Source organism: Oncorhynchus gorbuscha, linkage group LG04 (genome assembly GCF_021184085.1).
Source record: "Oncorhynchus gorbuscha isolate QuinsamMale2020 ecotype Even-year linkage group LG04, OgorEven_v1.0, whole genome shotgun sequence".
Taxonomy (NCBI): domain Eukaryota; kingdom Metazoa; phylum Chordata; class Actinopteri; order Salmoniformes; family Salmonidae; genus Oncorhynchus; species Oncorhynchus gorbuscha.
This window is the reverse complement of record NC_060176.1, coordinates 81,810,343-81,827,842: the sequence shown is the minus strand read 5'-3', so window position 1 is coordinate 81,827,842 and position 17,500 is coordinate 81,810,343. Positions and strand designations below refer to the sequence as shown.

Genomic DNA, 17,500 nt, shown 5'->3' with positions numbered 1-17,500 from the left:
TTAGTCAATATCTATATATTTAAAAACAATATCTGATTCATCTATTTAGTCAATATCTATATATTTAAAAACAATATCTGATTCATCTATTTAGTCAATATCTATATATTTAAAAACAATATCTGATTCATCTATTTAGTCAATATCTATATATTTAAAAACAATATCTGATTCATCTATTTAGTCAATATCTATATATTTAAAAACAATATCTGATTCATCTATTTAGTCAATATCTATATATTTAAAAACAATATCTGATTCATCTATTTAGTCAATATCTATATATTTAAAAACAATATCTGATTCATCTATTTAGTCAATATCTATATATTTAAAAACAATATCTGATTCATCTATTTAGTCAATATCTATATATTTAAAAACAATATCTGATTCATCTATTTAGTCAATATCTATATATTTAAAAACAATATCTGATTCATCTATTTAGTCAATATCTATATATTTAAAAACAATATCTGATTCATCTATTTAGTCAATATCTATATATTTAAAAACAATATCTGATTCATCTATTTAGTCAATATCTATATATTTAAAAACAATATCTGATTCATCTATTTAGTCAATATCTATATATTTAAAAACAATATCTGATTCATCTATTTAGTCAATATCTATATATTTAAAAACAATATCTGATTCATCTATTTAGTCAATATCTATATATTTAAAAACAATATCTGATTCATCTATTTAGTCAATATCTATATATTTAAAAACAATATCTGATTCATCTATTTAGTCAATATCTATATATTTAAAAACAATATCTGATTCATCTATTTAGTCAATATCTATATATTTAAAAACAATATCTGATTCATCTATTTAGTCAATATCTATATATTTAAAAACAATATCTGATTCATCTATTTAGTCAATATCTATATATTTAAAAAACAATATCTGATTCATCTATTTAGTCAATATCTATATATTTAAAAACAATATCTGATTCATCTATTTAGTCAATATCTATATATTTAAAAACAATATCTGATTCATCTATTTAGTCAATATCTATATATTTAAAAACAATATCTGATTCATCTATTTAGTCAATATCTATATATTTAAAAACAATATCTGATTCATCTATTTAGTCAATATCTATATATTTAAAAACAATATCTGATTCATCTATTTAGTCAATATCTATATATTTAAAAACAATATCTGATTCATCTATTTAGTCAATATCTATATATTTAAAAACAATATCTGATTCATCTATTTAGTCAATATCTATATATTTAAAAACAATATCTGATTCATCTATTTAGTCAATATCTATATATTTAAAAACAATATCTGATTCATCTATTTAGTCAATATCTATATATTTAAAAACAATATCTGATTCATCTATTTAGTCAATATCTATATATTTAAAAACAATATCTGATTCATCTATTTAGTCAATATCTATATATTTAAAAACAATATCTGATTCATCTATTTAGTCAATATCTATATATTTAAAAACAATATCTGATTCATCTATTTAGTCAATATCTATATATTTAAAAACAATATCTGATTCATCTATTTAGTCAATATCTATATATTTAAAAACAATATCTGATTCATCTATTTAGTCAATATCTATATATTTAAAAACAATATCTGATTCATCTATTTAGTCAATATCTATATATTTAAAAACAATATCTGATTCATCTATTTAGTCAATATCTATCTATTTAAAAACAATATCTGTCAATATCAATATCTATTTTTAAAAACAATATCTGATTCATCTATTTAGTCAATATCTATATATTTAAAAACAATATCTGATTCATCTATTTAGTCAATATCTATATATTTAAAAACAATATCTGATTCATCTATTTAGTCAATATCTATATATTTAAAAACAATATCTGATTCATCTATTTAGTCAATATCTATATATTTAAAAACAATATCTGATTCATCTATTTAGTCAATATCTATATATTTAAAAAATATCAATAAAAACAATCTGATTCATCTATTTAGTCAATATCTATATATTTAAAAACAATATCTGATTCATCTATTTAGTCAATATCTATATATTTAAAAACAATATCTGTCAATTCTATATATTTAAAAACAATATTGATTCATCTATTTAGTCAATATCTATATATTTAAAAACAATATCTGATTCTATCAATATTTATATTTCAATATCTGATTCATCTATTTAGTCAAATCTATATATTAAAAACAATATCTGATTCATCTATTTAGTCAATATCTATATATTTAAAAACAATATCTGATCTGATTCTAATCTCTATTTAGTCAATATCTATATATTTAAAAACAATATCTGATTCATCTATTTAGTCAATATCTATATATTTAAAAACAATATCTGATTCATCTATTTAGTCAATATCTATATATTTAAAAACAATATCTGATTCATCTATTTAGTCAATATCTATATATTTAAAAACAATATCTGATTCATCTATTTAGTCAATATCTATATATTTAAAAACAATATCTGATTCATCTATTTAGTCAATATCTATATATTTAAAAACAATATCTGATTCATCTATTTAGTCAATATCTATATATTTAAAAACAATATCTGATTCATCTATTTAGTCAATATCTATATATTTAAAAACAATATCTGATTCATCTATTTAGTCAATATCTATATATTTAAAAACAATATCTGATTCATCTATTTAGTCAATATCTATATATTTAAAAACAATATCTGATTCATCTATTTAGTCAATATCTATATATTTAAAAACAATATATCTATTTAAATATCAATATCTGATTCATCTATTTAGTCAATATCTATATATTTAAAAACAATATCTGATTCATCTATTTTAGTCACCAGTTGCGTTTGTTGCTGTTTAAGACGAAGGAGGATAAAAAAAAATTGTATTACATTATTTATTATATCATTACTTGTTTTCTATTACAGCATATTGTACGATTGTCACTCATATATCACCTTCGCTCAACCTAACATCGATATATTTAGGCTGTTTATTTGACATGCTACTCTAATTTTCCCCTGTATCCGTCACGAGGTTGCCTACAGCCTATGAATGAACGTTTACAACGTAGGGTCGAGAGAATTGGGAGTAATCAAGGCCGATAGACCGTGACGACAGCGCGTTGTACACTGTTGCCTGCATCTAGCTGCTCTGGGAGTGTAATCATTAGTCCAGCAGTTGCAAACAAGAGTTTCTATTGGACAAGGTGTTCAGCTGCATTCGATGCTAGCTAAGTAAGTGGGGGAAAATATGTACTATGAAATATAGCTTGCTCCCTCTCTCTCTTGCCCTTCATTTTGGAATAAATTAATTTGTTGTTTCTCTCTCTGAGTCAACTATTCACCACATGTTATACACTGCAGTGGTAGCTGGCTGTAGCTTATGCTTTCAGGACTAGATTCATTCTCTGATCCTTTCATTGGGTGGGCAGCATGTCAGTTTATGCTACAGAGAGTTCTGATAGGTTGGAGTCTATGGAAGGGAGTGTCTCTGATGGGAACTCCCTTCCATCTCATATTGCTGAAATAAACAGCAAACCTGGTTTCAAAAAACAGATAAAGCAACACCTCTCCCCTATTGGACCAAGACAGTGTGTCTGTATGTACTGTATGTGCCTTTAAACGTATGTAGTTCTGTCCTTGAGCTGTTCTTGTCTATTGATGTTCTGTATTACGTCATTCTGTATTATGTCATTCTGTATTATGGTTCATGTTTTGTGTGGACACCAGGAAGAGTAGTTGCTGCTTTTGCAACAGCTAACGGGGATCCTAATAAAATACCAAATAGGCTGGAGGACGTTCTCTGGAAGCTGTCATAATTATATATATATATATATGCCATTTAGCAGACGCGGTTTATCCAAAGTGACTTACAGTCATGTGTGCATACATTCTACGTATGGGTGGTCCCGGGGATCGAACCCACTACCCTGGCGTTACAAGCGCCATGCTCTACCAACTGAGCTACAGAAGGACCATAAGTCTATGGAAGAGGGTGAGAACCATGAGCCTCCTAGGTTTTGTATTGAAGTTAATGTTCCCAGAGGAGGATGGAAGCTAGCTGTCCTCCGGCTACAGAGTTCTGTTGAGGCTACTGTAGACCTTCATTGCAAAACGGTGTGTTTCAATCAATTATTTGGTGAAATTGATACATTTAGTATAGTTTATCTAAACTTTTTTTTAAATGTTTCACTTTTTATCAAATTCACTGCCTGTCTTTCACATCTCTACCAGTGCGTATGGGGGTAGAGGCTAGGAGGCCATTTGTGATTGGCAGTGATGGAAAAAGTACCCAATTGTCCTACTTGAGAAAAAGTAAAAGATACCTTTAAAGTAAAAGTGAAAGTCATCCAGTAAAATACTACTTGAGTAAAAGTATACAATTATTTGGTTTTAAATATATTTAAGTATCAAAAGTACAAGTATGAATCATTTCAAATTCCTTAAATTGAGAAAAATAGACGGCACAATTGTCTAGTTTTTCCTTTTTTAAATGTATGGACACAATCCAACACTCAGACATCCTTTTCAAATGAATTATATGTGTTAGTTCGTCAGATCAGAGGCAGCAGGGATGACCAGGGATGTCATCTTGATAAGTGTTGTAAATTGGACCATTTCCTGTCCTGCTAAGCATTAAAATTGTAACAAGTACTTTTGGGTGTCAGGGAAAATGTATGGAGTAAAAAAGTACATTTAAAAAATAAGTCACTCATTGCTTCAAGCCACACCCACCACAACGGGAGCAAACGTTAAACGTTAAAAGTCTGTTCAAGAACGTTTTTTTTTGGGGGGGGGGTGGGGGTGTCGTTCATTACAAACCGTTCCGCAACGTAGTAAACGTTCAAGCGAACTGAACGCACCTCCCGTTGCTAAGGGGAGAAAAGCTACAGAACCTGGTTAAAGGGTTACCAGGAAGGAGCTATCGAGTTAAGGGAGGAGTTTAGTTACCTGGGAACACTTTGAGAGGTCTGTTAATCTCCAGGCTGAGGACCAGGGCGCTGGCTGTGATGCTGAAGATCTGTCGGGGGGCAAAGTTCACTCCGTCGTTCACCTGGAAGTTGAACCCTCCAGACATGGCACCTGTTAGTGGGAACCAAAATAATCACTTCTGGTTACCATGGCACCTATTAGTGGGAACCACACAAATGAAACAAACAGCTCTGGGGCGGCAGGGTAGCCTAGTGGTTAGAGCGTTGGACTAGTAACCGGAAGGTTGCAAGTTCAAACCCGTTGGACTAGTAACCGGAAGGTTGCAAGTTCAAACCCCCGAGCCGACAAGGTACAAATCTGTCGTTCTGCCCCTGAACAGGCAGTTAACCCACTGTTCCTAGGCCGTCATTGAAAATAAGAATTTGTTCTTAACTGACTTGCCTGGTTAAATAAAGGTAAAAAAAAAAAAATCCCTTCGGCCCCAAGACAATAAGCTTCAAGGGCCACTAGTTATCAAGTGTCTCAGAGTAGGAGTAATGGTCCAGGTTCAGTCTTGAGTTTTACATCATAATGAATAAGGCTATATGGACGGGGGAGGGGGGGCATGATCCTAGACTCTGAGGGGGGAAAAAAAGTATATCTTGAATATAAAAAGTGTCTTCGCTTGTCCCCATAGGAGAACCCTTTCCACAGAGGGTTCTACATGTACTACTATAGTACACCCTTCTGGTATCTACTACTACAGTACACCCCTCTGGTATCTACTACTACAGTACACCCCTCTGGTATCTACTACAGTACACCCCTCTGGTATCTACTACTACAGTACACCCCTCTGGTATCTACTACTATACCCCTCTGGTATCTACTACTACAGTACACCCCTCTGGTATCTACTACTATAGTACACCCCTCTGGTATCTACTACTACAGTACACCCCTCTGGTATCTACTACTACAGTACACCCCTCTGGTATCTACTAATACAGTACACCTCTCTGGTATCTTCTACTCCATCCAACTCCGCTAGAAGACTAAGTTTGTACAGGTTTAGGATCAGATCTTACCACTGTGGACGAACAGCAGCTGTCCCAGATGGATGTGTTGCAGGGTGAAGTTCAGGAGCGGCCTGGCGAGGGCGCTCTTCAGCGCCAGGTGGCCATTAGAGGGCGGAGTCACTATCACCTGCAGCTCCTCAGGGGGCGTGTCCTCATCCTGGGCATCCAGGTCGTCAGAGCGGATCTCTGTGACCGACCCCACCCACACCTGGGGAGACAACCAATCAAATCACTCACAAACTTGAGGCAACCAATCAAATACTTATATCTGTCACTGACCCCCCCCCATCCACGCCTTAGGAGACAACCAAATCAAACACATTTAAAGGCCTTTTTTGTTTTCAACATATTTTTAATTGGTCAATTCCAATATCCATCTTACTCCCACGTTGTTTAAAAGCCCTCTTCACCATATGTCACAAAGGGCTTGACTGTAACCGAGCCAAGAACCAACTGTTATAGGAAGCAAGTTACTAAGTGAAGCCTGCTTAGTGCACCTAAGTGCACCCGCTCAGCCCAGTCAAAACTGTTCGCTGCCCTGGCCCCCCAATGGTGGAACAAACTCCCTCACGACGCCAGGACAGCGGAGTCAATCACCACCTGACACCTGAAACCCCACCTCTTTAAGGAATACCTAGGATAGGTTAAGTAATCCCTCTCACCCCACCCCCCCTAAGTTTTAGATGCACTATTGTTAAGTGACTGTCCCACTGGATGTCATAAGGTGAATGCACCAATTTGTAAGTCGCTCTGGATAAGAGCGTCTGCTAAATGACTTAAATGTAATGTAAATGTAAGTGGTATTTGAAAAACAGCACTAACAGCAGTAATTAACACTGGAGTGGCCTCTGACATGTAGTTTGTCTTTTCAAGTCAGGACTAAAAACGCTGTTAAGAATACAACTCAGGAACTCTGACATTTCTGACTTGGAAACTCGTAGAGAAAATAAATAAGCTCTGAGTTTCCCACTTGGAAAATATCAGAATCAACCGATCCCAAATTAAAAAAATATATGTATAAAATACTTCAGTTTACACTCTGTAGTATCCCTCGATCTCATTTAGTGCTTAGTATATAATGTTGTGGTATACAAGAAGACTTTAGTAACATACTAAGAATGTTATTCTACAACAGGTTGGTTAAAACAAGCATTGTTCAGACCAAAACATTGTAAAAAAAAAAATTTTTTTAAAGCCTATGACACAAAAATGGGCATCTTGTTTTCGGTTCCATCTGATAAATCCATACTCATCCAGTGTCCCATCAGCCCATCAGCCCAGCCAGCCCAGCCCAGCCAGCCCAGCCCAGCCCAGCCCAGCCAGCCCAGCCAGCCCAGCCCAGCCCAGCCCAGCCCAGCCAGCCAGCCAGCCCAGCCAGCCCAGCCCAGCCCAGCCAGCCAGCCCAGCCAGCCCAGCCCAGCCCAGCCAGCCCAGCCCAGCCCAGCCCAGCCCAGCCCAGCCCAGCCCAGCCCAGCCCAGCCCAGCCCAGCCCAGCCCAGCCAGCCAGCCCAGCCCAGCCCAGCCAGCCCAGCCCAGCCAGCCCAGCCAGCCCAGCCAGCCCAGCCAGCCAGCCCAGCCAGCCAGCCAGCCAGCCAGCCAGCCCAGCCAGCCAGCCCAGCCAGCCAGCCAGCCCAGCCAGCCCAGCCAGCCCAGCCAGCCAGCCAGCCCAGCCAGCCCAGCCAGCCAGCCCAGCCAGCCAGCCCAGCCAGCCCAGCCAGCCAGCCCAGCCAGCCAGCCCAGCCAGCCCAGCCAGCCAGCCAGCCAGCAGCCAGCCAGCCCAGCCAGCCAGCCAGCCAGCCAGCCAGCCAGCCAGCCCAGCCAGCCAGCCACCCCAGCCAGCCCAGCCAGCCCAGCCAGCCCAGCCAGCCAGCCCAGCCAGCCCAGCCAGCCAGCCAGCCAGCCAGCCCAGCCCAGCCAGCCAGCCAGCCCAGCCACCCCAGCCAGCCCAGCCAGCCAGCCAGCCAGCCCAGCCAGCCCAGCCAGCCCAGCCAGCCCAGCCAGCCCAGCCAGCCCAGCCAGCCCAGCCAGCCAGCCAGCCCAGCCAGCCCAGCCAGCCAGCCCAGCCAGCCCAGCCAGCCAGCCCAGCCAGCCAGCCCAGCCAGCCAGCCCAGCCAGCCCAGCCAGCCAGCCAGCCAGCCAGCCAGCCAGCCAGCCAATTCATAAACGTGATCTCCACTGTAAAAACAAAAAAAAGCATCAAGACATTATCTCCCCTTGCTTTTAGCCTGACATTTGGCTAGAAGCTCGGCTCGGCCTCGAACCCATGACCGCAGCGCTGTTGTTTAGCACGCCCTCGTGTAAAATTGCTTTATTTTCAAAACATATACATCTCTCTAATCCACTATCTTGTTAAGTGTGTTCAGGTGTGTTAGCCGCGCCCACTATCTTGTTAAGTGTGTTCAGGTGTGTTTGCCGCGCCCACTATCTTGTTAAGTGTGTTCAGGTGTGTTAGCCGCGCCCACTATCTAGTTAAGTGTGTTCAGGTGTGTTTGCCGCGCCCACTATCTAGTTAAGTGTGTTCAGGTGTGTTTGCCGCGCCCACTATCTAGTTAAGTGTGTTCAGGTGTGTTTGCCGCGCCCACTATCTAGTTAAGTGTTTTCAGGTGTGTTTGCCGCGCCCACTATCTAGTTAAGTGTGTTCAGGTGTGTTAGCCGCGCCCACTATCTTGTTAAGTGTGTTCAGGTGTGTTAGCCGCGCCCACTATCTTGTTAAGTGTGTTCAGGTGTGTTAGCCGCGCCCACTATCTTGTTAAGTGTGTTCAGGTGTGTTAGCCGCGCGCACTATCTTGTTAAGTGTGTTCAGGTGTGTTTGCCGCGCCCACTATCTTGTTAAGTGTGTTCAGGTGTGTTAGCCACGCCCACTATCTAGTTAAGTGTGTTCAGGTGTGTTAGCCGCGCCCACTATCTTGTTAAGTGTGTTCAGGTGTGTTTGCCGCGCCCACTATCAAGTTAAGTGTGTTCAGGTGTGTTAGCCGCGCCCACTATCTTGTTAAGTGTGTTCAGGTGTGTTAGCCGCGCCCACTATCTTGTTAAGTGTGTTCAGGTGTGTTAGCCGCACCCACTATCTAGTTAAGTGTGTTCAGGTGTGTTTGCCGCGCCCACTATCTAGTTAAGTGTGTTCAGGTGTGTTTGCCGCGCCCACTATCTAGTTAAGTGTGTTCAGGTGTGTTAGCCGCGCCCACTATCTTGTTAAGTGTGTTCAGGTGTGTTAGCCGCGCCCACTATCTTGTTAAGTGTGTTCAGGTGTGTTAGCCGCACCCACTATCTAGTTAAGTGTGTTCAGGTGTGTTTGCCGCGCCCACTATCTAGTTAAGTGTGTTCAGGTGTGTTAGCCGCGCCCACTAATTGGCCACACCTGATCTTAAAAAGTTCTTGTTTTCTCTGAAATGGGGTCTGTTTGAGTAGCCTAAAACATGGTATTTTATCTCCATCCTGGTGATGCAGTGAACTGATCCCATGGACTGATACCATGGACTGATACCATGGACTGATACCATGGACTGATCTCATGGACTGATCTCATGGACTGATCTCATGGACTGATCTCATGGACTGATCTCATGGACTGATCTCATGGACTGATCTCATGGACTGATACCATGGACTGATCTCATGGACTGATCCCATGGACTGATCCCATGGACTGATCCCATGGACTGATCTCATGGACTGATACCATGGACTGATCCCATGGACTGATCCCATGGACTGATCCCATGGACTGATCCCATGGACTGATCCCATGGACTGATCCCATGGACTGATCCCATGGACAGAGAAGACTATCGGTTTGAATCTCACTACTGCGTGTCATCAATAGAACATGAATGTGTTTGCAACGATTCATGTCTAAGGGAAATTCATGTCCGTGTGTCCTATCCGTCCTTGGTGTTAAAAACAGTTAACCTACAATTAGTTACTTCTTGTTTTCTCAAGCAAATTAGAATTCTGTGTCCACTTGTGTCCATTGTTTTCAAAACAGAGTCATGTACTTAGTTGTTGTGTAACTCATTTAAAGTAATACCACCATTTCATTCCAAACAGTGAGTCCGGAACTTGTGTAGAGGGGACAATAGAACCATAGAACCACTATTTCACTCCAAACAGTGAGTCCGGAACTTGTGTAGAGGGGACAGTAGAACCATAGAACCACTATTTCACTCCAAACAGTGAGTCCGGAACATGTGTAGAGGGGACAGTAGAACCATAGAACCACTATTTCACTCCAAACAGTGAGTCCGGAACTTGTGTAGAGGGGACAGTAGAACCATAGAACCACTATTTCATTCCAAACAGTGAGTACGGAACTTGTGTAGAGGGGACAGTAGAACCATAGAACCACTATTTCACTCCAAACAGTGAGTCCGGAACTTGTGTAGAGGGGACAGTAGAACCATAGAACCACTATTTCACTCCAAACAGTGAGTCCGGAACTTGTGTAGAGGGGACAGTGGAACCATAGAACCACTATTTCATTCCAAACAGTGAGTCCGGAACTTGTGTAGAGGGGACAGTAGAACCATAGAACCAGTATTTCATTCCAAACAGTGAGTCCGGAACTTGTGTAGAGGGGACAGTAGAACCATAGAACCACTATTTCATTCCAAACAGTGAGTCCGGAACTTGTGTAGAGGGGACAGTAGAACCATAGCGTAAGCAAAGTGTTTGCAGAGAGCCATCTTGTGGACAACCAAATCAATCACATTTAAAGGCCTTTTTTGTTTTCAACATATTTTTAATTGGTCAATTCCAATATCCATCTTCCTCCCACGTTGTTGAAACGCCCTCTTCACAACTGTAACACAGCCAAGACCCAGCTGTTATTGGAAGCAAGTTACTAAGTGAAGCCTGCTTAGTGCACCTAAGTGGTATTTGAAAAATCGGCTATCTATCCCCAATACTTAAAAGACACTGGTCTGTTGTGAGCCCAGTCTCCGTGTCGAACAGATAAACGGTTTAAACATCAATATTAAACACTATGTTTAAAAATATAGACATATCAACACTAATGTCCCGAGCGACAACATTCCTAGAACAATACAACACATATATATAGCTTTTATCAATCAGAAGCTTATCATAGAATATATATATAACAAAACTAGATGGATCTTCAAATCAAATCAAATCAAATGGCATATGCGCCGAATACAACAGGTGTAGTAGACCTCACAGTGAAATGCTGAATACAACAGGTGTAGTAGACCTCACAGTGAAATTGTCATGTTTTGTCATTTATTATCTTGTCTTGTCCCTGTGCTTCCCATTCTATTCGTTTCCCTCTGCTGGTCTTATTAGGTTCTTTCCCTCTTTCAATCCCTCTCTCACTCTCTCGCTCTCTCTTCTCTCTATCGTTCCGTTCCTGCTCCCAGCTGTTCCTATTCCCCTAATCATCATTTAGTCTTCCCACACCTGTTCCCGATCCTTTTCCCTGATTAGAGTCCCTATTTCACTCCTTGTTTCCCGTACCTGCCCCGTCGGATCCTCATTTATAATTCACCGTGCTGTGTCAATGTTTTGCCCTGTCGTGTCGTGTTTCCCTCAGATGCTGCGTGGTGAGCAGGTGTCTGAGTCTGCTAGGTTCAAGTGCCTTCCCGAGGCAACCTGCATTTCTCGATCAAGTCTCCAGTCTGTTCTTGTCTTTACGTGTAGTATTATGCTTTTTGTTTTGTAAAGTTTATTCTGGATTAAATACTCTGTTTTCGCCAAGTCGCTTTTGGGTCCTCATTCACCTGCATGACAGAAGGATCCGACCGAGGAATGGACCCAGCGACTACAGACGCTCGTAACACTGCCGTCGAGATCCAAGGAGCCATGCTCGGCAGACACGAGCAGGAATTGTCTGCTGCTCGCCATGCCGTAGAGAACCTGGCCGCTCAGGTTTCCGACCTCTCTGGACAGTTCCAGAGTCTTCGTCTCGTGCCACCTGTTACTTCCTGGCCTGCCGAGCCTCCAGAACCTAGGGTTAATAACCCACCTTGCTACTCCGGGCAGCCCACTGAGTGCCGCTCCTTTCTCACCCAGTGTGAGATTGTGTTCTCTCTCCAACCCAACACATACTCTAGAGAGAGAGCTCGGGTTGCTTACGTCATTTCACTCCTTACTGGCCGGGCCCGAGAGTGGGGCACAGCTATCTGGGAGGCAAGGGCTGATTGTTCTAACAATTACCAGAACTTTAAAGAGGAGATGATTCGGGTTTTTGACCGTTCAGTTTTTGGTGGGGAGGCTTCTAGGGTCCTGGCTTCCCTATGCCAAGGTGATCGATCCATAACGGATTACTCTATAGAGTTTCGTACTCTTGCTGCCTCTAGTGACTGGAACGAGCCGGCGCTGCTCGCTCGTTTTCTGGAGGGACTCCACACAGTGGTCAAAGATGAGATTCTCTCTCGGGAGGTTCCTTCCTGTGTGGACTCTTTGATTGCTCTCGCCATCCGCATAGAACGACGGGTAGATCTTCGTCACCAGGCTCGTGGAAGAGAGCTCGCATCAACGGTGTTTCCCTGCTCCGCATCGCAACCATCTCCCTCCTCTGGCTCTGAGACTGAGCCCATGCAGCTGGGAGGGATTCGCATCTCGACTAAGGAGAGGGAACGGAGGATCACCAACCGCCTGTGCCTCTATTGCGGATTTGATGGACATTTTGTTAATTCATGTCCAGTAAGAGGCCAGAGCCCATCAGTAAGCGGAGGGCTACTGGTGAGCGCTACTACTCAGGTCTCTTCATCTAGATCTTGTACTACTATGTCGGTCCATCTACGCTGGACCGGTTCGGGTGCTACATGCAGTGCCTTGATTGACTCTGGGGCTGAGGGTTGTTTCATGGACGAAGCATGGGTTCGGAAACATAACATTCCTTTCAGACCGTTAGACAAGCCTACGCCCATGTTTGCCTTAGATGGTAGTCATCTTCCGAGTATCAAATTTGAGACACTACCTTTAACTCTCACAGTATCTGGTAACCACAGTGAGACTATTTCTTTTTTGATTTTTCATTCACCTTTCACACCTGTTGTTTTGGGTCATCCCTGGCTAGTATGTCATAATCCTTCTATTAATTGGTCTTGTAATTCTATCCTATCCTGGAACGTATCTTGTCATGTGAAGTGCTTAATGTCTGCCATCCCTCCCATTTCTTCTGTCCCCACTTCTCAGGAGGAACCTGGCGATTTGACAGGAGTGCCGGAGGAATATCATGATCTGCGCACGGTCTTCAGTCGGTCCCGAGCCAACTCCCTTCCTCCTCACCGGTCGTATGATTGTAGTATTGATCTCCTTCCGGGGACCACTCCTCCTCGGGGTAGACTATACTCTCTGTCGGCTCCCGAACGTAAGGCTCTCGAGGATTATTTATCTGTGTCTCTTGACGCCGGTACCATAGTGCCTTCTTCCTCTCCGGCCGGGGCGGGGTTCTTTTTGTTAAGAAGAAGGACGGTACTCTGCGCCCCTGCGTGGATTATCGAGGGCTGAATGACATAACGGTTAAGAATCGTTATCCGCTTCCCCTTATGTCATCAGCCTTCGAGATTCTGCAGGGAGCCAGGTGCTTTACTAAGTTGGACCTTCGTAACGCTTACCATCTCGTGCGCATCAGAGAGGGGACGAGTGGAAAACGGCGTTTAACACTCCGTTAGAGCATTTTGAGTACCGGGTTCTGCCGTTTGGTCTCGCCAATGCGCCAGCTGTTTTTCAGGCATTAGTTAATGATGTTCTGAGAGACATGCTGAACATCTTTGTTTTTGTCTATCTTGACGATATCCTGATTTTTTCACCGTCACTCGAGATTCATGTTCAGCACGTTCGACGTGTTCTACAGCGCCTTTTAGAGAATTGTCTCTACGTAAAGGCTGAGAAGTGTTCTTTTCATGTCTCCTCCGTTACTTTTCTCGGTTCCGTTATTTCCGCTGAAGGCATTCAGATGGATTCCGCTAAGGTCCAAGCTGTCAGTGATTGGCCCGTTCCAAGGTCACGTGTCGAGTTGCAGCGCTTTTTAGGTTTCGCTAATTTCTATCGGCGTTTCATTCGTAATTTCGGTCAAGTTGCTGCCCCTCTCACAGCTCTTACTTCTGTCAAGACGTGTTTTAAGTGGTCCGGTTCCGCCCAGGGAGCTTTTGATCTTCTAAAAGAACGTTTTACGTCCGCTCCTATCCTCGTTACTCCTGACGTCACTAGACAATTCATTGTCGAGGTTGACGCTTCAGAGGTAGGCGTGGGAGCCATTCTATCCCAGCGCTTCCAGTCTGACGATAAGGTTCATCCTTGCGCTTATTTTTCTCATCGCCTGTCGCCATCTGAGCGCAACTATGATGTGGGTAACCGTGAACTGCTCGCCATCCGCTTAGCCCTAGGCGAATGGCGACAGTGGTTGGAGGGGGCGACCGTTCCTTTTGTCGTTTGGACAGACCATAAGAACCTTGAGTACATCCGTTCTGCCAAACGACTTAATGCCCGTCAAGCTCGTTGGGCGTTGTTTTTCGCTCGTTTCGAGTTTGTGATTTCTTACCGTCCGGGTAGCAAGAACACCAAGCCTGATGCCTTATCCCGTCTGTTTAGTTCTTCTGTGGCTTCTACTGATCCCGAGGGGATTCTTCCTTATGGGCGTGTTGTCGGGTTGACAGTCTGGGGAATTGAAAGACAGGTTAAGCAAGCACTCACGCACACTGCGTCGCCGCGCGCTTGTCCTAGTAACCTCCTTTTCGTTCCTGTTTCCACTCGTCTGGCTGTTCTTCAGTGGGCTCACTCTGCCAAGTTAGCTGGTCATCCCGGTGTTCGAGGCACTCTTGCGTCTATTCGCCAGCGATTTTGGTGGCCGACTCAGGAGCGTGACACGCGCCGTTTCGTGGCTGCTTGTTCGGACTGCGCGCAGACTAAGTCGGGTAACTCTCCTCCTGCCGGTCGTCTCAGACCGCTCCCCATTCCTTCTCGACCATGGTCTCACATCGCCCTAGACTTCATTACCGGTCTGCCTTTGTCTGCGGGGAAGACTGTGATTCTTACGGTTGTCGATAGGTTCTCTAAGGCGGCACATTTCATTCCCCTCGCTAAACTTCCTTCCGCTAAGGAGACGGCACAAATCATTATCGAGAATGTGTTCAGAATTCATGGCCTCCCGTTAGACGCCGTTTCAGACAGAGGCCCGCAATTCACGTCACAGTTTTGGAGGGAGTTCTGTCGTTTGATTGGTGCGTCCGTCAGTCTCTCTTCCGGGTTTCATCCCCAGTCTAACGGTCAAGCAGAGAGGGCCAATCAGACGATTGGTCGCATACTACGCAGCCTTTCTTTCAGAAACCCTGCGTCTTGGGCAGAACAGCTCCCTGGGCAGAATACGCTCACAACTCGCTTCCTTCGTCTGCTACCGGGTTATCTCCGTTTCAGAGTAGTCTGGGTTACCAGCCTCCTCTATTCTCTTCCCAGCTTGCCGAGTCAGCGTTCCCTCCGCTCAGCGTTTGTCCAACGTTGTGAGCGCACCTGGAGGAGGTGAGGTCTGCACTTTGCCGCTACAGGGCACAGACTGTGAGAGCCGCCAATAAACGCAGGATTAAGAGTCCTAGGTATTGTTGCGGCCAGAGAGTGTGGCTTTCCACTCGCAACCTTCCTCTTACGACAGCTTCTCGTAAGTTGACTCCGCGGTTCATTGGTCCGTTCCGTGTCTCCCAGGTCGTCAATCCTGTCGCTGTGCGACTGCTTCTTCCGCGACATCTTCGTCGCGTCCATCCTGTCTTCCATGTCTCCTGTGTTAAGCCCTTTCTTCGCACCCCGTTCGTCTTCCCTCCCCCTCCCGTCCTTGTCGAGAGCGCACCTATTTACAAGGTACATAAGATCATGGACATGCGTTCTCGGGGACGGGGTCACCAATACTTAGTGGATTGGGAGGGTTACGGTCCTGAGGAGAGGAGTTGGGTTCCGTCTCGGGACGTGCTGGACCGTTCACTCATTGATGATTTCCTCCGTTGCCGCCAGGATTCCTCCTCGAGTGCGCCAGGAGGCGCTCGGTGAGTGGGGGGGTACTGTCATGTTTTGTCATTTATTATCTTGTCTTGTCCCTGTGCTTCCCATTCTATTCGTTTCCCTCTGCTGGTCTTATTAGGTTCTTTCCCTCTTTCAATCCCTCTCTCACTCTCTCGCTCTCTCTTCTCTCTATCGTTCCGTTCCTGCTCCCAGCTGTTCCTATTCCCCTAATCATCATTTAGTCTTCCCACACCTGTTCCCGATCCTTTTCCCTGATTAGAGTCCCTATTTCACTCCTTGTTTCCCGTACCTGCCCCGTCGGATCCTCATTTATAATTCACCGTGCTGTGTCAATGTTTTGCCCTGTCGTGTCGTGTTTCCCTCAGATGCTGCGTGGTGAGCAGGTGTCTGAGTCTGCTAGGTTCAAGTGCCTTCCCGAGGCAACCTGCATTTCTCGATCAAGTCTCCAGTCTGTTCTTGTCTTTACGTGTAGTATTATGCTTTTTGTTTTGTAAAGTTTATTCTGGATTAAATACTCTGTTTTCGCCAAGTCGCTTTTGGGTCCTCATTCACCTGCATGACAGAAATGCTGAATACAACAGGTGTAGTAGACCTCACAGTGAAATGCTGAATACAACAGGTGTAGTAGACCTCACAGTGAAATGCTGAATACAACAGGTGTAGTAGACCTCACAGTGAAATGCTGAATACAACAGGTGTAGTAGACCTCACAGTGAAATGCTGAATACAACAGGTGTAGTAGACCTCACAGTGAAATGCTGAATACAACAGGTGTAGTAGACCTCACAGTGAAATGCTGAATACAACAGGTGTAGTAGACCTTACAGTGAAATGCTGAATACAACAGGTGTAGTAGAACTTACAGTGAAATGCTGAATACAACAGGTGTAGTAGACCTTACAGTGAAATGCTGAATACAACAGGTGTAGTAGACCTCACAGTGAAATGCTGAATACAACAGGTGTAGTAGACCTCACAGTGAAATGCCGAATGTAGACCTTACAGTGAAATGCTGAATACAACAGGTGTAGTAGACCTTACAGTGAAATGCTGAATACAACAGGTGTAGTAGACCTTACAGTGAAATGCTGAATACAACAGGTGTAGTAGACCTCACAGTGAAATGCTGAATACAACAGGTGTAGTAGACCTCACAGTGAAATGCTGAATACAACAGGTGTAGTAGACCTCACAGTGAAATGCTGAATACAACAGGTGTAGTAGACCTCACAGTGAAATGCTGAATACAACAGGTGTAGTAGACCTCACAGTGAAATGCTGAATACAACAGGTGTAGTAGACCTCACAGTGAAATGCTGAATACAACAGGTGTAGTAGACCTTACAGTGAAATGCTGAATACAACAGGTGTAGTAGACCTTACAGTGAAATGCTGAATACAACAGGTGTAGTAGACCTTACAGTGAAATGCTGAATACAACAGGTGTAGTAGACCTCACAGTGAAATGCTGAATACAACAGGTGTAGTAGAC

The 17,500-nt window shown here is 43.0% G+C and overlaps 1 protein-coding gene across 1 annotated transcript in view; it reads right to left on the bottom strand.

The window, feature by feature from the left end:
* cspg4ba (chondroitin sulfate proteoglycan 4ba) overlaps positions 1 to 17,500 on the bottom strand; it is a 99,595-nt gene that overhangs the window by 27,480 nt on the left and 54,615 nt on the right. The window contains exons 10-11 of the mRNA XM_046348209.1: positions 6,052 to 6,250; positions 5,003 to 5,134 (exon numbers count right to left, since the gene is read on the bottom strand). Of these exons, the coding sequence (XP_046204165.1) occupies positions 5,003 to 5,134; positions 6,052 to 6,250 (331 nt within the window). The remainder of the gene's footprint in view (positions 1 to 5,002; positions 5,135 to 6,051; positions 6,251 to 17,500) is intronic.